Raw genomic sequence first — 23109 nt, 5'->3', positions numbered from 1 at the left:
GAGGTGTTGTTTTGTTAAGGTATTACCGGATTTAGCAACTGCTTGTTCACTTTACCTTTGATGTTTAGGGTTACAAAGCATAAACGACTGAGTAATTGTTGGTTCATTTGTCTTGACAAACTCTATGGGGCTATCCTGCCTGTATTGTATATGCACGATCTAAAAAAGCACTGTGATAAACCATTTTCTTGGTAAGGTTAATTGAGCCATTTATAATAAAATGAAGTGCTGAAATCCATGTCTTGTGTGTATAGTCACTTATTCAGTTTCTACCTCCTCTCTCTATAACTATATAATATATATAAAAATATTATATATATAAAGCCAACATAATTTTAAGTAAGACTTACCTGATAAATTTCTTTCAAAGCATACTGGAAATATAATTGTGCTTTATACAAAAAAAAGCATAACCACCATAAAAAGGCTGGGTCTCATGGACTCTTGCCAATATGAAAAATTAATTTATCAGGTAAGTTCTTACATAAATTATGTTTTCTTTCATGTAATTGGCAAGAGTGCATGAGCTAGTGACGTATGGGATAATAATACCCAAGCTGTGGAACTCCACAGAAGAGTCACTAGAGAGGGAGGGATAAAATAAAAACAGCCATTTTCTGCTGAAAAATTAAATCCACAACCAAAAGAATATGTTTTTCTTATCTTTGCTAGAAAAGTTATCAGTCAGCAAGAATCCAACAGTGATTTCTGAGACAGGATAAGATTGAGAAATCGAAAGACACCCATCCACATATAGCAGATAGCCAAACCAGTACTGAAACAGTAATCAGTAGAGGTAATGGAATATGAGAGTATATCGTAGATCTGAACAGGGAGGTAGGAGATGAATCTCTACGACCGATAACAGAGAACCTATGAAATAGATCTCCCGTGAGGAAAAGCATTGCATTCAATAGGTGATACTCCCTTCATATCCCTCTGACATTCACTGTACTCTGAGAGGAATCGGGCTTCAAAATGCTGAGAAGCGCATGTCAACATAGAAATCTTAGCACAAACTTACTTCACCACCTCCATAGGAGGCAACGTTGAGGTTTGGGAAACTTTGCCCCTCCTGGTAGGATTGTATATCCCATACGTCACTAGATCATGGACTCTTGCCAATATGAAAGAAATTAATTTGTCAGGTAAGTTCATACATAAAATATGTTATATATATATATATATATATATATATATATATAAATATATATATATGTGTGTGTGTGTGTGTGTGTGTATATATATATATATATATGTGTGTATATATATATATATATATATATATATATGATATATGTGTGTGTGTGTGTATGTGTGTACACAGTATATATATATATATATATATATATATATAGCAATAGAATACTCCCAGCACTGCTTCTTTAGGAAAACATCCTTTATTGAAGTATCAAAGCATAAAACAATAGCGACGTTTCGGGCCTACATAGCCATTACTCATGCTATAGAATACAGGTGATGCACCTTAATTTATACCACCTGTGATGTACAAGTTAACTCTCAAATATCATGCACATATCATCTTCTCTGCAGCACACTGCCATCTAGTGAAAATCTAACAGAGGTGCTCCACCTTTATGTTGTAATTTGAACTAGCATCTTTTGCATGTTGCATCCCCACAGGCGCAGTGACGTCACGCTTCTAGTAGAGGTAAATGTAACTCTACTCACCAATTGTTTTATTTATATATATATATATATATATATATGTATATATGTATGTATATACACATATATATATATATATATATACACATACATACACACACACATATATATATATATATATATATATATATACACACACACACACACATACATATATACACACACACACACATACATACACTCACACACTAGGGATGCATCGAAATTTCGGTGGGCAAAAATGTCTATTTCGGTGCATCACTAATACCGTATATACACACACACACATTTTATATATATATATATTAAGTTAAGGTTAAGCCATAGGCTATGACTACGGCTTAACCGCCGAAACGCGTAAGCCCAGTGCTGCGCTTACTCTGCTAAGCTGTGAGGATCTCCTTATTTGCAACTGTTTGCAACTTTTTAATCGAAGAAAATAAAGGTCAAGTTTTACATTTGGCGTGGATTATCTTTTCTTCTGATGATCTATCTTATTATCCTGACATCCACTGCCAATACCGCTGTATACTGCACGTCCTGCCAATAAGCCAATCCGCAAGACCCGGAAAACCCGTTGACGTCACCCGGAACCACCGGGCCACCTGCAGAGCACTTCCGGCTGGAGACGCCGAGGGAGGCGGAGGGTACCGAGGAGCAGTTTTGCCCGTGAGACAAGCGGTCCCTCGTTCTCGGAAGCCAGAAGTGAGAGGTGAAGGGTAAGGAAGCACGCATTCAGTGCTAAATTTGCTTTATCTCAGTTTGACAAAAAGACTGGATTTATTAACCGGCGAGTAACGGACATCTATTGGGGTTTGTGCACTTTTTGGCAATTTTATTGGTATGTCTGAATTCAGGACAAGCACAGAAGGTGCTAGTTTACTGATTTGATTTGCACTCGTTTCTTATATTGTGTGACTATATATATATATATATATATATATATATATATATATAACAGCCCTCTACAAATAACAGATAATAATACATACATATAAATACACACACATACATATAAAAACAAATTAAAATCATTTGTACCTTTAATTCCATGACTGCATCCTTTGTTACAACGGAGTGACATTCATAATTTGCTGGTTTATTATCAAATGCACGGGATGCTGGTTGTTTTTCAGTTTTGTTCGAGAGTTCTTTTACCACTGTTGCTATGTGATAAAAAAAAAAAAAATATTACAAGGGTCCCAAAAATGTTTTTGTTTATTAGCATGGATATAATCCGCTCCATGTATTAAGTAGCGTAAGCTGCTCCAGAGCACTTGCGGACGAGCCTGCTTCCCCCAGTGTAAGAAGGATTAGCCATTAGACCGCTGCCTATGAGGTGGCAAAGAAAAATCACCTTGAACTAACTCACACAGGGTGATTGACAGAGCCTTCTCTCACATGATTGGCCGTTCGAGAGACGCGGAAATTACACACGCACCAGAGTATGTAATGATGCATACGGGCCAGCAGACAAAACGATCCGCTGCCCGTACTCAATGCAGTAGAATTACATAATAAACAACATAATTTATGCTTACCTGATAAATTTATTTCTCTTGTGGTGTATCCAATCCACGGATCATCCATTACTTGTGGGATATTCTCATTCCCAACAGGAAGTTGCAAGAGGACACCCACAGCAGAGCTGTCTATATAGCTCCTCCCTTAACTGCCATATCCAGTCATTCGACCGAAGAGAAGCAAGAGAAAGGAGAAACCATAGGGTGCAGTGGTGACTGTAGTTTAAAATTAAAAAATACCTGCCTTAAAATGACAGGGCGGGCCGTGGACTGGATACACCACAAGAGAAATAAATTTATCAGGTAAGCATAAATTATGTTTTCTCTTGTAAGGTGTATCCAGTCCACGGATCATCCATTACTTGTGGGATACCAATACCAAAGCTAAAGTACACGGATGAAGGGAGGGACAAGGCAGGTACTTAAACGGAAGGTACCACTGCCTGTAAAACCTTTCTCCCAAAAATAGCCTCCGAAGAAGCAAAAGTATGAAATTTGTAGAATTTTGAAAAAGTATGAAGCGAAGACCAAGTCGCCGCCTTGCAAATCTGTTCAACAGAAGCCTCATTTTTAAAGGCCCATGTGGAAGCCACAGCTCTAGTAGAATGAGCTGTAATCCTTTCTGGAGGCTGCTGGCCAGCAGTCTCATAGGCTAAGCGGATTATGCTTCTTAGCCAAAAAGAAAGAGGTTGCCGAAGCCTTTTGACCTATCCTCTGTCCAGAGTAGACAACAACAAAGCAGATGTTTGACGAAAATCTTTAGTAGCTTGTAAGTAAAACTTTAAAGCACGAACCACGTCCAGATTGTGTAATAGACGTTCCTTCTTTGAAGAAGGATTAGGACACAAAGACGGAACAACAATCTCTTGATTGATATTCTTATTAGATACCACCTTAGGTAAAAACCCAGGTTTGGTACGCAGAACTACCTTATCTGCATGGAAGATCAGATAAGGAGAATCAAATTGTAAGGCAGATAACTCGGAAACTCTACAAGCCGAGGAAATAGCTACCAAAAAAAGAACTTTCCAAGATAAAAGTTTGATATCTATGGAATGAAGAGGTTCAAACGGAACCACCTGAAGAACTTTAAGAACCAAATTCAAGCTCCAAGGTGGAGCAACAGGTTTAAACACAGGCTTGATTCTAACTAAAGCCTGACAAAATGCCTGAACGTCTGGGACATCCGCCAGACGCTTGTGCAAAAGAATAGATAGCGCAGAAATCTGTCCCTTTAAGGAACTAGCTGACAATCCTTTCTCCAATCCTTCTTGGAGAAAAGATAATATCCTGGGAATCCTGACCTTACTCCATGAGTAGCCCTTGGATACACACCAATAAAGATATTTACGCCATATCTTATGATAGATTTTGCTGGTGACAGGCTTTCGTGCCTGAATTAAGGTATCAATGACTGACTCGGAGAAACCATGCTTTGATAAAATCAAGCGTTCAATCTCCAGGCAGTCAGCCTCAGAGAAATTAGATTTGGATGGATGAAAGGAGCTTGAAGTAGAAGGTCCTGTCTCAGCGGCAGAGTCCATGGTGGAAAAGATGAAATGTCCACTAGACCTGCATACCAAGTCCTGCGTGGCCACGCAGGCGCTATCAAGATCACCGATGCTCTCTCCTGCTTGATTTTGGCACTCAGACGAGGGAGCAGAGGAAACGGTGGAAACACATAAGCCAGGTTGAAGGACCAAGGTGCTGCTAGAGCATCTATCAGCGTTGCCTTGGGGTCCCTGGACCTGGATCCGTAACAAGGAAGCTTGGCGTTCTGGCGAGACGCCATGAGATCCAGTTCTGGTTTGCCCCAATGATGAACCAATTGCGCAAACACCTTCGGATGGAGTTTCCACTCCCCCGAATGAAAAGTCTGACGACTTAGAAAATTCGCCTCCCAGTTCTCTACACCTGGGATATGGATAGCTGATAGGTGGCAAGAGTGAATCTCTGCCCAGCGAATTATCTTTGAGACTTCTAACATTGCTAGGGAACTCCTTGTTCCTCCTTGATGGTTGATGTAAGCCACAGTCGTGATGTTGTCTGACTGAAATCTGATGAACCTCATTGTCGCTAGCTGAGGCCAAGCCTGAAGAGCATTGAATATCTCTCTTAGTTCCAGAATGTTTATTGGAAGGAGTGACTCCTCCTGAGTCCATGATCCCTGAGCCTTCAGGGAGTTCCAGACTGCACCCCAACCAAGAAGGCTGACATCTGTCGTTACAATTGTCCAATCTGGCCTGCGAAAGGTCATACCTTTGAACAGATGGACCCGAGATAGCCACCAGAGAAGAGTATCCCTGGTCACTTGATCCAGATTTAGTAGAGGGGACAAATCTGTGTAATCCCCATTCCACTGACTGAGCATGCAGAGTTGCAGCGGTCTGAGATGTAGGCGTGCAAACGGCACTATGTCCATTGCCGCTACCATTAAGCCGATTACTTCCATGCACTGAGCCACCTAAGGGCGAGGAATGGAATAAAGAACATGGCAGGAATTTAGAAGTTTTGATAACCTGGACTCCGTCAGGTGAATTTTCATTTCTACAGAATCTATCAGAGTCCCTAGGAAGGAAACTCTTGTGAGGGGGGATAGAGAACTCTTTTCCTCGTTCACCTTTCACTCATGCGACCTCAGAAATGCCAACACTATGTCCGTATGAGACTTGGCAATTTGGAAATTTGACGCCTGAATCAGGATGTCTTCTAAATAAGGGGCCACTGCAATGCCCCACGGCCTTAGGACCGCCAGAAGCGACCCCAGAACCTTCGTAAAAATTCTTGGGGCTGTAGCTAACCCAAAGGGAAGAGCTACTAACTGGTAATGCCTGTCTAGGAAGGCAAACCTGAGAAACCGATGATGATCTTTGTGTATTGGAATGTGAAGATAAGCATCCTTTAAATCCACTGTAGTCATTAATTGACCCTCCTGGATCATAGGTAGGATGGTACGAATAGTCTCCATCTTGAATGATGGAACTCTGAGGAATTTGTTTAAGATCTTTAGATCCAAAATTGGTCTGAAGGTTCCCTCTTTTTTGGGATCTACAAACAGATTTGAGTAAAATCCCTGTCCCTGTTCCTCCTTTGGAACTGGATGGATCACTCCCATAACTAGGAGCACTTGTACACAGTGTAAGAATGCCTCTCTCTTTATCTGGTTTGCAGATAATTGTGAAAGGTGAAATCTCCCTTTTGAGGAGGAAGCCTTGAAGTCCAGAAGATATCCCTGGGATATAATTGACAACGCCCAGGGATCCTGGACATCTCTTGCCCACGCCTGGGCGAAGAGCGAAAGTCTGCCCGCTACTAGATCCGTTACCGGAAGGGGGCCGTTCCTTCATGCTGTCTTAGAGGCAGCAGCAGGCTTTTTGGCCTGCTTACCCTTGTTCCAGGTCTGGTTAGGTCTCCAGACCGTCTTAGACTGAGAAAAAGTTCCCTCTTGTTTTGTATTAGAGGAAGCTGATGCCGCACTTGCCTTGAAATTTCGAAAGGCACGAAAATTAGACTGTTTGGCCCTTGATTTGGACCTATCCTGAGGAAGGGCATGACCTTTTCCTCCAGTGATATCAGCAATAATCTCCTTCAAACCAGGCCCGAATAGGGTCTGCCCCTTGAAGGGAATGTTAAGCAGCTTAGACTTTGAAGTAACGTCAGCTGACCATGATTTAAGCCATAGCGCTCTGCACGCCTGGATAGCAAAACCAGAATTCTTAGCCGTTAGTTTAGTCAAATGAACAATGGCATCAGAAACAAAAGAATTGGCTAGCTTAAGTGCTCTAAGCTTGTCAAGTATGTCATCCAATGGAGTCGCTACCTGTAAAGCCTCTTCCAGAGACTCAAACCAGAACGCCGCAGCAGCAGTAACAGGAGCAATGCATGCAAGGGGCTGTAGGATAAAACCTTGTTGAATAAACATTTTCTTAAGGTAACCCTCTAACTTTTTATCCATTGGATCTAAGAAAGCACAACTGTCCTCGACAGGGATAGTAGTACGCTTTGCTAGAGTAGAAACTGCTCCCTCCACCTTAGGGACTGTCTGCCATAAGTCCCGTGTGGTGGCGTCTATTGGAAACATTTTTCTAAAAATAGGAGGGGGAGATAACGGCACACCTGGTCTATCCCATTCCTTAGTAATAATTTCTGTAAACCTTTTAGGTATTGGAAAAACATCAGTGCACACCGGCACTGCATAGTATTTATCCAGTCTACACAATTTCTCTGGCACTGCAATTGTATCACAGTCATTCAGAGCAGCTAAAACCTCCCTGAGTAACACGCGGGGGTGTTCAAGCTTAAATTTAAATGTAGATATCTCAGAATCAGGTTGCATCATCTTCTCTGAGTCAGAAACATCACCCACAGAAAGAAGCTCTCCTTCTTCAGCTTCTGCATATTGTGAGGCAGTATCAGACATAGCTCTTTAAGCGTCAGTATGCTCTGTATTTTGTCTAACTCCAGAGCTATCTCGCTTTCCTCTAAATTCAGGTAGTCTGGCTAATACCGCTGACAGTGTATTATCCATGACTGCCGCCATGTCTTGTAAAGTAAACGCTATGGGCGCCCTAGATGTACTTGGCGCCATTTGAGCGTGAGTCCCTTGAGCGGGAGTCAACGGATCTGACACGTGGGGAGAGTTAGTCGGCATAACTTCCCCCTCGTCAGATTCCTCTGGTGATAAATTTTTTAAAGACAGAATATGATCTTTATTGCTTAAAGTGAAATCAGTACATTTGGTACACATTCTAAGAGGGGGTTCCACAATGGCTTTTAAACATAATGAACAAGGAGTTTCCTCTATGTCAGACTTGTTTGTACAGACTAGCAATGAGACTAGCAAGCTTGGAAAACACTTTAAATCAAGTTAACAAGCAAATATTAGAAACGGTACTGTGCCTTTAAGAGAAACAAATTTTGTCAGAATTTGAAAAACAGTGAAAAAGGCAGTAAATCAAACAAATTTTTTACAGTGTGTATAATAAGCTAACAGAGCATTGCACCCACTTGCAAATGGATGATTAACCCCTTAGTTCAAAAAACGGATCAAAAAAACGATATAGATGTTTTTTAACAGTCACACCAAACTGCGATTTTGGAAAGCCTAAGAGCCCTTTAGAGATGTCCTATAGCATTCAGGGGACTCCTGGAGGAAGCTGGATGTCTCAGTCTGTAAAAGTTACTGCGCAAAAAAGCGCTAAATTAGGCCCCTCCCACTCATAGTAACACAGTGGAAAGCCTCAGGAAACTGTTTCTAGGCAAATTTAAGCCAGCCACGTGGAAAAAACTAGGCCCCAATAAAGTTTTATCACCAAAGTATATGTAAAAATGTTTAAACATGCCAGCAAACGTTTTATATTGTAAATATAAAAGAGTATTACCTCAGAAAGTAAGCATGATACCAGTCGCTATTAAATCACTGTATTCAGGCTTACCTTACATAAATTTGGCATCAGCAGCATTTTCTAGCATTCACATCTTCTAGAAAAATCTTAACTGCACATACCTCATAGCAGGATAACCTGCACGCCATTCCCCCGCTGAAGTTATCTCTCTCTTCAGTCATGTGTGAGAACAGCAATGGATCTAAGTTACAACCTGCTAAGATCATAAAAATCACAGGCAGATTCTTTTATTTTTCTGCCTGGAACAAAATAGTACAACTCCGGTACCATTTAAAAATAATAAACTTTTGATTGAAGCAAAATAACAGCTACATTTCACCACTTCTCTCTTACTACCTCCATGTTTGTTGAGAGTTGCAAGAGAATGACTGGATATGGCAGTTAGGGGAGGAGCTATATAGACAGCTCTGCTGTGGGTGTCCTCTTGCAACTTCCTGTTGGGAATGAGAATATCCCACAAGTAATGGATGATCCGTGGACTGGATACACCTTACAAGAGAAAGACAAACTCTGAATTTCAAATAAGAATATTTTTTTCTGGCAAATTGTTTCTCCTTTCCTCAGGCCCCCTGTATCATGTGACAGACATCAGCCAATCAGACTAGTATACGTCTGTGACCTTGTGCACATGCTCAGTAGGATCTTGTTCCCCAGAAAATGTGCATATAAAAAGTCTGTCATAATTTTATAATGGAAGTAAATTGGAATGTGTCTTAAAACTGCTGCTCTCTCTGAATCATAATAGTTTATTTTGACTTGAGTGTCCCTTTAAGAAAGATGCTAAATAAAACCCATTAAAGATCTGTTCGGAGATCGCAAATGTTTAGATATAGTTATGCCACACACAGTTTTCAAGTTTATCTACAAGACAGCTAAACATATATACTGTATGTAAATAAAAAATAAATAGTGTAACATAAATCACAAACCCCAGAAAATGTACCAATATAAATTGTGATAACTAATTTAAACATATATATGTGACTTAAGAGAAAGTATAAGAAGCAACATTGTAAAGCGGTGCAAGAATACTTTCAAATGATAACATTTTTATTTGCACCATTATATGCTTGGAAACCAGATTCAGAACTAAATGCAGCATTGGTTTTAAAGGCACAGTGTACTGTAAAATTGGTTTACCCTTAAATGAGTTTCAAGTGACTTGTTACATCAGCTGCAGGGTATAAAATGTATTTGAAATTGCTCCTTTATGGTTATTTTTAAATATGAAATAGCTGTTTGTGCTAGTTAATACCACAACCCATTTCAAATCTCTGAGCTTTTAGAGAAAGTGGACATTTTGTTAAAGGGATGTTAAACAGTCTGTTTCGTATTTGTTATAAAAAAAAGCACTGAACATTTGCTTATACTTAACAGAAATCATTGCAATATTTATCATTTATCTATTTAAATGGATATTACCTTTTATTTTTTACATTACATTTGTGCTTCCCTACACAGCCATAGAACGAGGAGGAGGCCTTTGCAGGAAGGTTTATATTAGGCTGATGTGATAAAACTTCTAGGCTAGATAACAGGGAGTCAGATTAGCACATTCTCAAAAGTGACAAGAAAAAAAACCTCAGGTTTTGAAAATCCTCTGCTCTTAAAGGGATAGTAAACCCAAAAAAAATATTTTATGAATCAGATAGAACATCCCACTTTAAACAGCTTTCCAATTTACTTCTATTATCAAATTTGCTTAATTCTCTTGTTATCCATTGCTGAAGAACAGCATTGCACTACTGGCAGGAAGTTGAACACATCTAGTTTGCCAATCACAAGAGACAAATGTGTGCAAGCACCAATTAGCAGCAGCTCCCACTAGTGTATGATATGTGTGTATACTTTTTGAACAAGGGATACTAAGAGAACAAAGCACATTTGAAAATAGAAGCAAATTTAAAAGTCTCTTAAAATTACTTGTTCTATCTGAATCATGCAAGTTTTATTATGACTTTCCTATCCCTTTAAAACACTGGGGCAGTAGCTACACTGAGAATTTCTAACTGCTAATTTTGCAAGAAAGTTATTTGCTGTTTTTTTACACAACCTTTTCCATTTTATATTTACTTTGATTTAAAATATTTGTTTTTTTAATATCCCTTTAATTGATAAAAATAAACTTTTAACATTTCTATTTTTGAAAGCATTCCTTCTTTACAGCATTTTTCACACCTGTCTAAAATGTTTGCACAATACTTTTATAGATTATTGCATTTTCTTACTCCCAGAAAAATGTTTTTGCTAGCCACAAATACGTAAAATATGGCCCACTTAGTTGAAACGTCTAAACCTGGGTTATTTTGAGTCCAGCTTGATTTCCTGACCATTACCTCTTGGTGGCTTAGCAGGAGCTGGCATCTGACTTCTGTGCCTGTGTGCTATATCTCTGTCAAGCTCTTCTAGAAAACTTCCTTCTGATTCGCTGTCTGTTGCAACAAGACCTATGTTGTCTCTCTTATTCATGCAATCTTTTGGCTTCAGCAACACAGGGTATTTATATGATGACAAAGGAGTGTCATTCTTATGAGATTCATCATCAGAACTACTAAATGGTGAGGTCCTAAAGCAAATATGAAAACGGTTAAATAGTAAGAAATATGATGTAGGACAACACAAGACACACATACATAATGTACGGTATTTATGGAAATTATTATCCATCTTATTTAAAACCTTTTTGATGGTTAGCTTTTGTTACTCACTAGTCAAAGCAAAAAAAGGTACAAAATACAAAACTTTTCATTTCTAAATAGGTTTGCACAATGCATTAATTACAAATGTATTCAGGTATTAATTTGTCAAACCTTCCTCAATTCCACTCCCCTTGCTGCAAGTGAATCAGGGCAAGTGGATCAAAACAGGTATAAACAGGTGGTAATCTCTGTTCACAGTCATCTCCATGAAGATCAGACTCAAACATTTTTTGGGGATCATATTTACAGCAGCAGATTAATATACATGTCCTATTCTGATATTTAACTCTGAATTTTTGGAATAAACACTCAACAGATGTCAGTTACATTCAGTAACTCTATGGACTTAGGAAGGTCTAGCACAGACCTTACTGTATTTATTCTTTAATAAATATTGAGGAGGGTATTTCCTCTGCTAAAAAAAAAGAAAAGATAATCATGTGTTTGTGTACACTTATAAAGTTGTATTCTTTCAAATTAAAGCCTAGATACTTTGAACATTAAAAGAAGAATTAGGAAAAGAAATATATAAAAATGCTAAATTCTTACGTAAGGCTTGAGGATTTTAACACTCTGATTTCTTTGCTTGAAACTGGTTTACGTCTACAAAATAGAGAGGAAAAAAGGTGTTTCTTAACCTTGTACTTATAGTTTTTGTTTTAAATCTATTTTTATTAAAACACACAAATAACCAGATAGTTGTGGGTCTTACTTTGGTGTAGAACTTTTAATAGGAACTGTGTACTGTTGTTCAGGCTTGAATTCATCCTGGGAAAAATGTAACAATGATGGTTTTAACTTTGATATCTTGGAGTCTGTAGTTGCTATAGGATAGGATTTAACTAGGGGGAAGAAAAAAGAAATAAATTATTCCGTAACAATGCTGCATCGAACCTTATATTTTTACCATTTAAGAGTACATAGTAATCTAAAAACACATTGAAGATTCTGAATAAGCATAAAACATGGATGTAATGTAACAGCCAAAGAAAAATTAACTAATGCGTATAATATAAAAACACACATGGCGCCACATGATTATTATTATTATTATCATCATCAGGTATTTGTAGAGCGCCAACAGATTCCGCAGCGCTGAATGCAATTTCACATGATGCAATTTCTTCTTAAAGGGACATAATACTCATATGCTAAATCACTTGAAACTGATGCAGTATAATTGTAAAAAGATGACAGGAAAATATCACCTGAGCAACTCAATGTAAAAAAGGAAGATTTCTTTCATGTAATTAGCAAGAGTCCATGAGCTAGTGACTTATGGGATATACATTCCTACCAGGAGGGGCAAAGTTTCCCAAACCTTAAAATGCCTATAAATACACCCCTCACCACACCCACAAATCAGTTTTACAAACTTTGCCTCCTATGGAGGTGGTGAAGTAAGTTTGTGCTAGATTCTACGTTGATATGCGCTCCGCAGCAGGTTGGAGCCCGGTTTTCCTCTCAGCGTGCAGTGAATGTCAGAGGGATGTGAGGAGAGTATTGCCTATTTGAATTCAATGATCTCCTTCTACGGGGTCTATTTCATAGGTTCTCTGTTATCGGTCGTAGAGATTCATCTCTTACCTCCCTTTTCAGATCGACGATATACTCTTATACATACCATTACCTCTACTGATTCTCGTTTCAGTACTGGTTTGGCTTTCTACTACATGTAGATGAGTGTCCTGGGGTAAGTAAGTCTTATTTTCTGTGACACTCTAAGCTATGGTTAGGCACTTTTTTATAAAGTTCTAAATATATGTATTCAAACATTTATTTGCCTTGACTCAGGATGTTCAACATTCCTTATTTTCAGAAAGTCAGTTTCATATTTGGGATAATGCATTTGAATCAATCATTTTTTTCTTACCTTAAAAAATTTGACTTTTTCCCTGTGGGCTGTTAGGCTCGCGGGGGCTGAAAATGCTTCATTTTATTGCGTCATTCTTGGCGCAGACTTTTTTGGCACAAAAAGTTTTTTCTGTTTCCGGGGTCATACGTGTCGCCGGAAGTTGCGTCATTTTTTGACGTTTTTTTGCGTCAAAAGTGTCGGCGTTCCGGATGTGGCGTCATTTTTGGCGCCAAAAGCATTTAGGCGCCAAATAATGTGGGCGTCTTATTTGGCGCTAAAAAATATGGGCGTCATTTTTGTCTCCACATTATTTAAGTCTCATTATTTATTGCTTCTGGTTGCTAGAAGCTTGTTCACTGGCATTTTTTTCCCATTCCTGAAACTGTCATTTAAGGAATTTGATCAATTTTGCTTTATATGTTGTTTTTTCTATTACATATTGCAAGATGTTCCACGTTGCAACTGAGTCAGAAGATACTTCAGGAAAATCGCTGCCCGATGCTGGAGCTACCAAGCTAAGTGTATCTGCTATAAACTTTTGGTATCTGTTTCTCCAGCTGTTGTTTGTATTGCATGTCATGACAAACTTTTTAATGCAGATAAAATTTCCTTTAGTACTGTTACATTACCTGTTGCTGTTCCGTCAACATCTAATTTTCAGAGTGTTCCTGATAACATAAGAGATTTTATTTTTAAATCCATTAAGAAGGCTATGTCTGTTATTTCTCCTTCTAGTATACATAAAAGTCTTTTAAAACTTCTCTTTTTTCAGATGAATTTTTAAATGAACATCATCATTCTGATACTGATAATGGTTCTTCTGGTTCAGAGTTTTCTGTCTCAGAGGTTGATGCTGATAAATCTTTGTATTTGTTCAAGATGGAATTTATTCGTTCTTTACTTAAAGAAGTATTAATTGCATTAGAAATAGAGGATTCTGGTCCTCTTGATACTAAATCTAAACGTTTAAATAAGGTTTTTAAATCTCCTGTAGTTATTCCAGAAGTGTTTTCTCTCCCTGATGCTATTTCTGAAGTAATTTCCAGGGAATGGAATAATTTGGGTAATTCATTTACTCCTTCTAAAACGTTTTAAGCAATTATATCCTGTGCCATCTGACAGATTAGAGTTTTTTGGGACAAAATCCCTAAGGTTAATGGGGCTGTCTCTACTCCTGCTATATTTTTAGCGGATGTTGCTGCAGCTTCAACTTTTTGGTTAGAAGCTTTAGCGCAACAAGTAACAGATCATAATTTTATAGCATTATTATTATTCTATAACATGCTAATAATTTTATTTGTGATACCATCTTTTGATATCATTAGAGTTGATGTCAGGTATATGTCTCTAGCTATTTTAGCTAGAAGAGCTTTATGGCTTAAAACTTGGAATGCTGATATGTCTTCTAAGTCAACTTTGCTTTCCCTTTCTTTCCAGGGTAATAAATTATTCGGTTTTCAGTTGGATTCTATTATATCAACTGTTACTGGAGGGAAGGGAACTTTTTTACCAAAGGATAAAAAATCTAAGGTAAATTTAGGTCTAATAATCGTTTTAGTTCCTTTCCTCACAACAAGGAACAAAAGTCTGATCCTTCATCCTCAGGAGCGGTATCAGTTTGGAAACCATTTCCAGTTTGGAATATATCCAAGCCTTATAGAAACCTAAAGCCAGCTCCTAAGTACCCATAAAGGTGCGGCCCTCATTCCAGCTCAGCTGGTATGGGGCAGATTACGTTTTCTTAAAAGAAATTTGGATCAATTCCGTTCACAATCTCTGGTTTCAGAACATTGTTTCAGAAAGGTACAGAATTGGCTTCAAGTTAAGACCTCCTGCAAAGAGATTTTTTTCTTTCCCGTGTCCCAGTAAACCCAGCAAAGGCTCAGCATTTCTGAAATGTTTTTCAGATCTAGAGTTGGCTGGAGTAATTATGCCAGTTCCAGTTCTGGAACAGGGGCTGGGGTTTTATTCTATCTCTTCATTGTACCGAAGAAGGTCAATTCCTTCAGACCAGTTCCGGATCTATCAATATTGAATCGTTATGTAAGGATACCAACATTCAAGATGGTAACTGTAGGACTATCCTGCCTTTTGTTTAGCAAGGGCATTATATGTCTACAATAGATTTACAGGATGCATATCTGCATATTCCGATTCATCCAGATCACTTTTAGTTTCTGAGATTCTCTTTTTAGACAAGCATTACCAGTTTTGTGGCTCTACTGTTTGGCCTAGCATCAGCTCCAAGAATTTTTTCAAAGGTTCTCGGTGCCCTTCTGTCTGTAATCAGAGAACCGGGTTTTGGTATTTCCTTATTTGGACAATATCTTGGTACTTGCTCAGTCTTCACATTTTCGCAGAATCTCATACGAATCGACTTGTGTTGTTTCTTCAAGATCATGGTTCGAGGATCAATTTACCAAAAAGTTCATTGATTCCTCAGACAAGGGTAACCTTTTTAGGTTTCCAGATAGATTCAGTGCCTATGACTCTGTCCTTGTCAGACAAGAGAAGTTTAACATTGATATCAGCTTGTCAAAACCTTCAGTCACAATCATTCCCTTTGGTAGCCTTATGCATGGAAATTTTAGGTCTTAGGACTGCCGCATCGGATGCGATCTCCTTTGCTCGTTTTCACATGCGACCTCTTCAGCTCTGTATGCTGAACCAATGGTGCAGGGATTACACAAAGATATCTCAATTAATATCTTTAAACCGATTATACGACACTCTCTGACGTGGTGGACAGATCACCATTGTTTAGTTCAGGGGGCTTCTTTGTTCTTCCGACCTGGACTATAATCTCAACAGATGCAAGTCTTTCAGGTTGGGGAGCTGTGTGGGGGTCTCTGACGGCACAAGGGGTTTGGGAATCTCAGGAGGTGAGATTACCGATCAATATTTTGGAACTTCGTGCAATTTTCAGAGCTCTTCAGTCTTGGCCTCTTCTGAAGAGAGAGTTGTTCATTTGTTTTCAGATAGACAATGTCACAACTGTGGCATACATCAATCATCAAGGAGGGACTCACAGTCCTCTGGCTATGAAAGAAGTATCTTGAATTTTGGTTTGGCCAGAATCCAGCTTCTGTCTAATCTCTGCGGTTCATATCCCAGGTATAGACAATTGGGAAGCGGATTATCTCAGTCGCCAAACGTTGCATCCGGGCGAATGGTCTCTTCACCCAGAGGTATTTCTTCAGATTGTTCAAATGTGGGAACTCCCAGAAATAGATCTGATGGCTTCTCATCTAAACAAGAAACTTCCCTGGTATCTGTCCAGATCCCGGGATCCTCGGGCGGAGGCAGTGGATGCATTATCACTTCCTTGGAAGTATCATCCTGCCTATATCTTTCCGCCTCTAGTTCTTCTTCCAAGAGTATTCTCCAAGATTCTAAAGGAATGCTCGTTTGTCCTGCTGGTAGCTCCAGCATGGCCTCACAGGTTTTGGTATGCGGATCTTGTCCGGATGGTCTCTTGCCAGCTGTGGACTCTTCCGTTAAGACCAGACTTTCTGTCGCAAGGTCCTTTCTTCCATCAGGATCTCAAATCCTTAAATTTTAAGGTATGGAGTTTGAACGCTTGATTCTTGGTCAAAGAGGTTTCTCTGACTCTGTGATTGATACTATGTGACAGGCTCGTAAATCTGTATCTAGAGAGATATATTATAGAGTCTGGAAGACTTATATTTCTTAGTGTCTTTCTCATCATTTTTCTTGGCATTCTTTTTGAATACCGAGAATTTTACAGTTTCTTCAGGATGGTTTAGATAAAGGTTTGTCCGCAAGTTCCTTGTATGGACAAATCTCTGCTCTTTCTGTTCTTTTTCACAGAAAGATTGCTAATCTTTCTGATATTCATTGTTTTGTACAAACTTTGGTTCGTATAAAACCTGTCATTAAGTCAATTTCTCCTCCTTGGAGTTTGAATTTGGTTCTGGGGGCTCTTCAAGTTCCTCCTTTTGAACCCATGTATTCTTTGGTCATTAAATTACTTTCTTGGAAAGTTTTGTTTCTTTTGGCCATCTCTTCTGCCAGAAGAGTCTCTGAATTATATGCTCTTTCTTGTGAGTCTCCTTTTCTGATTTTTCATCAGGATAAGGCGGTGCTGCAAACTTCTTTTGAATTTTTTACCTAAGGTTGTGAATTCTAACAACATTAGTAGAGAAATTGTGGTTCCTTCATTATGTCCTAATCCTATGAATTCTAAGGAGAAATAATTGCATTCTTTGGATGCTGTTAGAGCTTTGTATTATTATGTTGAAGCTACTAAGTCTTTCCAAAAGACTTCTAGTCTATTTGTCATCTTTTCCGGTTCTAGAAAAGGCCAGAAAGCTTCTGCCATTTCTTTGGCATCTTGGTTGAAATCTTTATTTCATCATGCCTATGTCGAGTTGGGTAAAACTCCGCCTCGAAGGATTACAGCTCATTCTACTAGGTCAGTTTCTACTTCCTGGGCGTTTAGGAATGAAGCATCGGTTGATCAGATTCGCAAAGCAGCAACTTGGTCCTCTTTGCATACTTTTACTAAATTCTACCATTTTTGATGGGTTTTCTTCTTCTGAAGCAGTTTTTGGTAGAAAAGTACTTCAGGCAGTGGTTTCAGTTTGAATCTTCTGCTTATGTTTTCATTAAACTTTATTTTGGGTGTGGATTATTTTCAGCAGGAATTGGCTGTCTTTATTTTATCCCTCCCTCTCTAGTGACTCTTGCGTGGAAAGATCCACATCTTGGGTAGTCATTATCCCATACGTCACTAGCTCATGGACTCTTGCTAATTACATGAAAGAAAACATAATTTATGTAAGAACTTACCTGATAAATTCATTTCTTTCATATTAGCAAGAGTCCATGAGGCCCACCCTTTTTTGTGGTGGTTATGATTTTTTTGTATAAAGCACAATTATTCCAATTCCTTATTTTTTATGCTTTCGCACTTTTTTCTTATCACCCCACTTCTTGGCTATTCGTTAAACTGATTTGTGGGTGTGGTGAGGGGTGTATTTATAGGCATTTTAAGGTTTGGGAAACTTTGCCCCTCCTGGTAGGAATGTATATCCCATACGTCACTAGCTCATGGACTCTTGCTAATATGAAAGAAATGAATTTATCAGGTAAGTTCTTACATAAATTATGTTATTTTACCTCGCAATCTCCTTAGCTCAGCAGAGTAAGTTCTGTGTAAAAAGTTACACTCAGCTGCTCCCAGCTGCAGGTAAAAAAAATAATAATAAAATGAAGAAATGAACAGCAGCCAATCAGCATCAGCAGTGCTGAGGTCATGAACTCTTTTACTGTGATCTCATGAGATTTGACTTAACTTTAACCTGAATAGGGAAATAATATGAGAGTGCATGAAGCTCAACCCCTAAGCACTAATATGCTGCTTAGAAATCCTTTACAATGGGATGTGGCTACTGAGAAACTTTTGAGGTAAAATATCTTTCTTTTTTACATAGAGATGTTCAGGTGATATTTTCTAGTCAGCTTTTTACAGCTATGCTGCATCACTTTCAAGTGTTTAAACATTTGGGTATTATGGCCCTTTAAACATTGAAAGAAACAATGAAGTAAACTCACAAAAGTGGACACAGTGGGCTCCATTTGTCATCTGCCATGTGGACGAGTTTCATTATAATGAACCTCGTCCGCCCTGCATTTAACATTGCACAAGCCATTGCTTGTGCAATGCCGCCCCCTAATCATGCACGAGAAGGTGCTATCAATCATCCTGACTGGACCAGGATGATTGAAATTTGCCACACTTTTGGTGGTCTTAAGACCGCAGCTTCTTAAATGGTGTTTTGCAGCTTAATAATGGAGCAACAAATTTTATTTTAATGAAACATTTAAACTCATTTTGAAAATACACATAAAAAAACCCTAACTTACTTATTTAATGCACACAGTAGAAATTGCACACAATGCAGGTTCAAAAAACTTTATGAAAATCGTGCCCATAAGTTAGAAATGTTCAGCTTCTGTTAATCGGCTTAACAGGGGAGGTTCCATGCCTGAAAGTTTGATGCAAGATCTTGTGGATTCTCCAAACATTTTTTCCTGCTGATCTCGCTATTTTATCTTCCAAAATAAAAGGTGGTGAGATTATATCAAAATACAAAACTCTTATATACCCCGATAGAAAAAAATATGCATAGCAAAAACATAATTTATGTAAGCGCTTACCTGATAAATTCACTTCTTTCATATTGGCAAGAGTACATGAGCTAGTGACGTATAGGATATACAATCCTACCAGGAGGGGCAAAGTTTCCCAAACCTCAAAATGCCTATAAATACACCCCTCACCACACCCACAAATCAGTTTAACGAATAGCCAAGTAGTGGGGTGATAAAGAAAGGAGTAAAAAGCATCAACAAAGGAATTTGGAAATAATTGTGCTTTATACAAAAAATTCATAACCACCATAAAAAGGATGGGTCTCATGGACTCATGCCAATATGAAAGAAATTAATTTATCAGGTAAGTTCTTACATAAATTATGTTTTCATTCATGTAATTGGCAAGAGTCCATGAGCTAGTGACGTATGGGATATAAATACCCAAGGTGTGGAACTCCACACAAGAGTCACTAGAGAGGGAGGGATAAAATAATAACAGCCATTTTCCGTTGAGAAAATTAAATCCACAACCAAAAAAATAAGGCCTAGATTACGAGTTTTGCGTTAGAGGCTATACGGTGCTAACAAGCAGTTTTGTCTCACCGCTCACTTACATGCAGCGCTGGTATTACGAGTTTTCAGAAACCCGTCTTTAAAAAAGACAAGAAGTGAGCGTTGAGCAAAATTTTGCTCATTACCGCACTCCAATACAGCGCTGCTTAAGTCAGCAGTGAGCTGGTTGTACGTGCTCGTGCACGATTTCCCCATAGGAATCAACGGGGAGAGCCGGCTGAGAAAAAGTCTAACACCTGCAAAAAAGCAGCGTAAAACTCACTAATGCAGCCCCATTGATTCCTATGGGAAAATAAAAGTTATGTTTACACCTAACACCCTAACATGAACCCCGAGTTTAAACACCCCTAATTTTACACATATTAACCCCTAATCTGCCGCCCCCGACATTGCCAAAACACCTACATTATACTTATTAAACCCTAATCTGCCGCCCCCAACGTCGCCGCCACTATAATAAACATATTAACCCCTAAACCGCCGCACTTCCGCCTTGCAAACATTAGTTAAATATTATTAACCCCTAATCTGCCGTCCCTAACATCACCGCCACCTACCTACATTTATTAACCCCTAATCTGCCGCCCCCAACGTCGCCGCAACTATACTAAATGTATTAACCCATAAACCTAAGTCAAACCCTAACACCCCCTAACAAATATAATTAAAATAAATCTAAATAAAAATTACTATAATTAACTAAATTATTCCTATTTAAAACTAAATACTTACCTATAAAATAAACCCTGAGGTAGCCACACTATTACATTGTAGCTATCTTAGGGTTTATTTTTATTTTACAGGCAAGTTTGTATTTATTTTAACTAGGTAGAATAGTTATTAAATAGTTAACTATTTAATAACTACCTAGCTAACATAAATACAAATTTACCTGTAAAATAAAACCTAACCTAAGTTACACTAGCACCTAACACTACACTATAATTAAATAAATTAACTAAATTAAATTCAATTACCTAAATTAAATTAGCTAAAGTACAAAACCCCCCATTAAATTACAGAAAATAATAAACAAATTACAGATATTTAAACTAATTACACCTAATCTAATAGCCCTATCAAAATAAAAAAGCCCCACCAAAATAAAAAAAACCCTAGCCTAAACTAAACTACCAATAGCCCTTAAAGGGCCTTTTGCGGGGCATTGCCCCAAAGTAATCAGCTCTTTTACCTGTAAAAACAAATACAAACAACCCCCCCAACAGTAAAACCCACCACCCACACAACCAACCCCCCAAATAAAATACTATCTAAAAAAACCTAAGCTCCCCATTTCCCTGAAAAGGGCATTTGGATGAGCTCTTTTGCAGGCCCAAACCCTACTCTAAAAATAAAACCCACCCAATACCCCCTTAAAAAAGACTAACACTAACCCCCTGAAGATCGACTTACCGGAAGAAGTCTTCATCCAAGCCGGGCGAAGTGGTCCTCCAGACGGGCAGAAGTTTTCATCCATCCGGCGTGGAGCGGGTTCATCTTCAAGACATCTGACGCGGAGCATCCTCTTCATCCCACGACTAAAGATGAATGAAGGTACCTTTAAGTGACGTCATCCAAGATGGCGTCCCTTAGATTCCGATTGGCTGATATAATTCTATCAGCCAATCGGACTTAAGGTAGAAAAAATCCTATTGGCTGATCCAATCGGCCAATAGGATTGAAGTTCAATCCTATTGGCTGATCCAATCAGCCAATAGGATTGAGCTCGCATTCTATTGGCTGATTGTAGCCAATAGAATGCCAGCTCAATCCTATTGGCTGATTGGATCAGCCAATAGGATTGAACTTCAATCCTATTGGCTGATTGCATCAGCCAATAGGATTTTTTCTACCTTAATTCTGATTGGCTGATAGAATTCTATCAGCCAATCGGAATATAAGGGACGCCATCTTGGATGACGTCACTTAAAGGTACCTTGATTCATCTTTAGTCGTCGGATGAAGAGGATGCTCCGTGTCGGATGTCTTGAAGATGGACCCGCTCCGCTCCGGATGGATGAAGATAGAAGATGCCGTCTGGATGAAGACTTCTGCCCGTCTGCAGGACCACTTTGCCCGGCTTCGTTGAGGACTTCGGCCCGGCTTGGATGAAGACTTCTCCCGGTAAGTCGATCTTCAGGGGGTTAGTGTTAGGTTTTTTTAAGGGTGTATTGGGTGGGTTTTATTTTTAGAGTAAAGTTTGGGCGTGCAAATGAGCTAACTGACCTTTTAAGGGCAATGCCCATCCAAATGCCCTTTTCAGGGCAATGGGGAGCTTAGGTTTTTTAGATAGTATTTTATTTGTGGGGTTGGTTGTGTGGGTGGTGGGTTTTACTGTTGGGGGGTTGTTTGTATTTTTTTTTACAGGTAAAAACATAATTTATGTAAGAATTTACCAGATAAATTCATTTCTTTCATATAGAGTCCATGAGGTAGTGACGTATGGGATATACAATCCTACCAGGAGGGGCAAAGTTTTCCAAACCTCAAATGACTATAAATACACCCCTCACCACACCCACAATTCAGTTTAATGAATAGCCAAGTAGTGGGGTGATAAAGAAAGGAGTAAAAAGCATCAACAAATGAATTTGGAAATAATTGTACTTTATACAAAAAAATCATAATCACCATAAAAAGGGTGGGCCTCATGGACTCTTGGCAATATGAAAGAAATGAATTTATCAGGTAAATTCTTACATAAAATATGTTTTCTTTCATGTAATTGGCAAGAGTCCATGAGCTAGTGACGTATGGGATATCAATACCCAAGATGTGGAACTCCACGCAAGAGTCACTAGAGAGGGAGGGATAAAAATAAACAACAGCCATTTTCCGCTGAAAAAATAATCCACAACCCAAAATATAAGTTTATTCTTTAAATGACAAGAAAAACTTAACATCAGCAGAAGAATCAAACTGAAACAGCTGCCTGAAGAACCTTTCTACCAAAAACTGCTTCTGAAGAAGCAAATACATAAAAACGGTAGAACTCAGCAAATGCACGTAAAGAAGACCAAGTTGCCACCCCGCAAACTTGATCAACCGAAGCCTCATTCCCAAAAGCCCATGAAGTGGAGACTGATCTAGTAGAATGAGCTGTAATTCTCTGAGGCGGGGCCTGACCTGACTCAAATAAGCTTTAACCAAGAAGCCAAGGAAATAGCAGAAGCCTTCTGAACTTTCCTAGGACCAGAAAATATAACAAATAGACTAGAAGTCTTCCTGAAATCTTTAGTAGCTTCAATTTAATATTTCAAAGCTCT

At 38.7% G+C, this 23109-nt stretch overlaps 1 protein-coding gene across 1 annotated transcript in view; it reads right to left on the bottom strand.

Annotated features, from left to right (window-relative positions):
- Window positions 1-23109, bottom strand: part of DZIP1 (DAZ interacting zinc finger protein 1) — a 281110-nt gene that overhangs the window by 45954 nt on the left and 212047 nt on the right. Inside the window, exons 14-17 of the mRNA XM_053707838.1 lie at window positions 12008-12137; window positions 11845-11898; window positions 10933-11162; window positions 2710-2834 (exon numbers count right to left, since the gene is read on the bottom strand). Coding sequence (XP_053563813.1) covers window positions 2710-2834; window positions 10933-11162; window positions 11845-11898; window positions 12008-12137 — 539 coding nt within the window. The remainder of the gene's footprint in view (window positions 1-2709; window positions 2835-10932; window positions 11163-11844; window positions 11899-12007; window positions 12138-23109) is intronic.

This window comes from Bombina bombina, chromosome 3 (assembly GCF_027579735.1).
Source record: "Bombina bombina isolate aBomBom1 chromosome 3, aBomBom1.pri, whole genome shotgun sequence".
Taxonomy (NCBI): Eukaryota; Metazoa; Chordata; class Amphibia; order Anura; family Bombinatoridae; genus Bombina; species Bombina bombina.
This window is presented reverse-complemented; position numbering and strand designations above follow the sequence as displayed.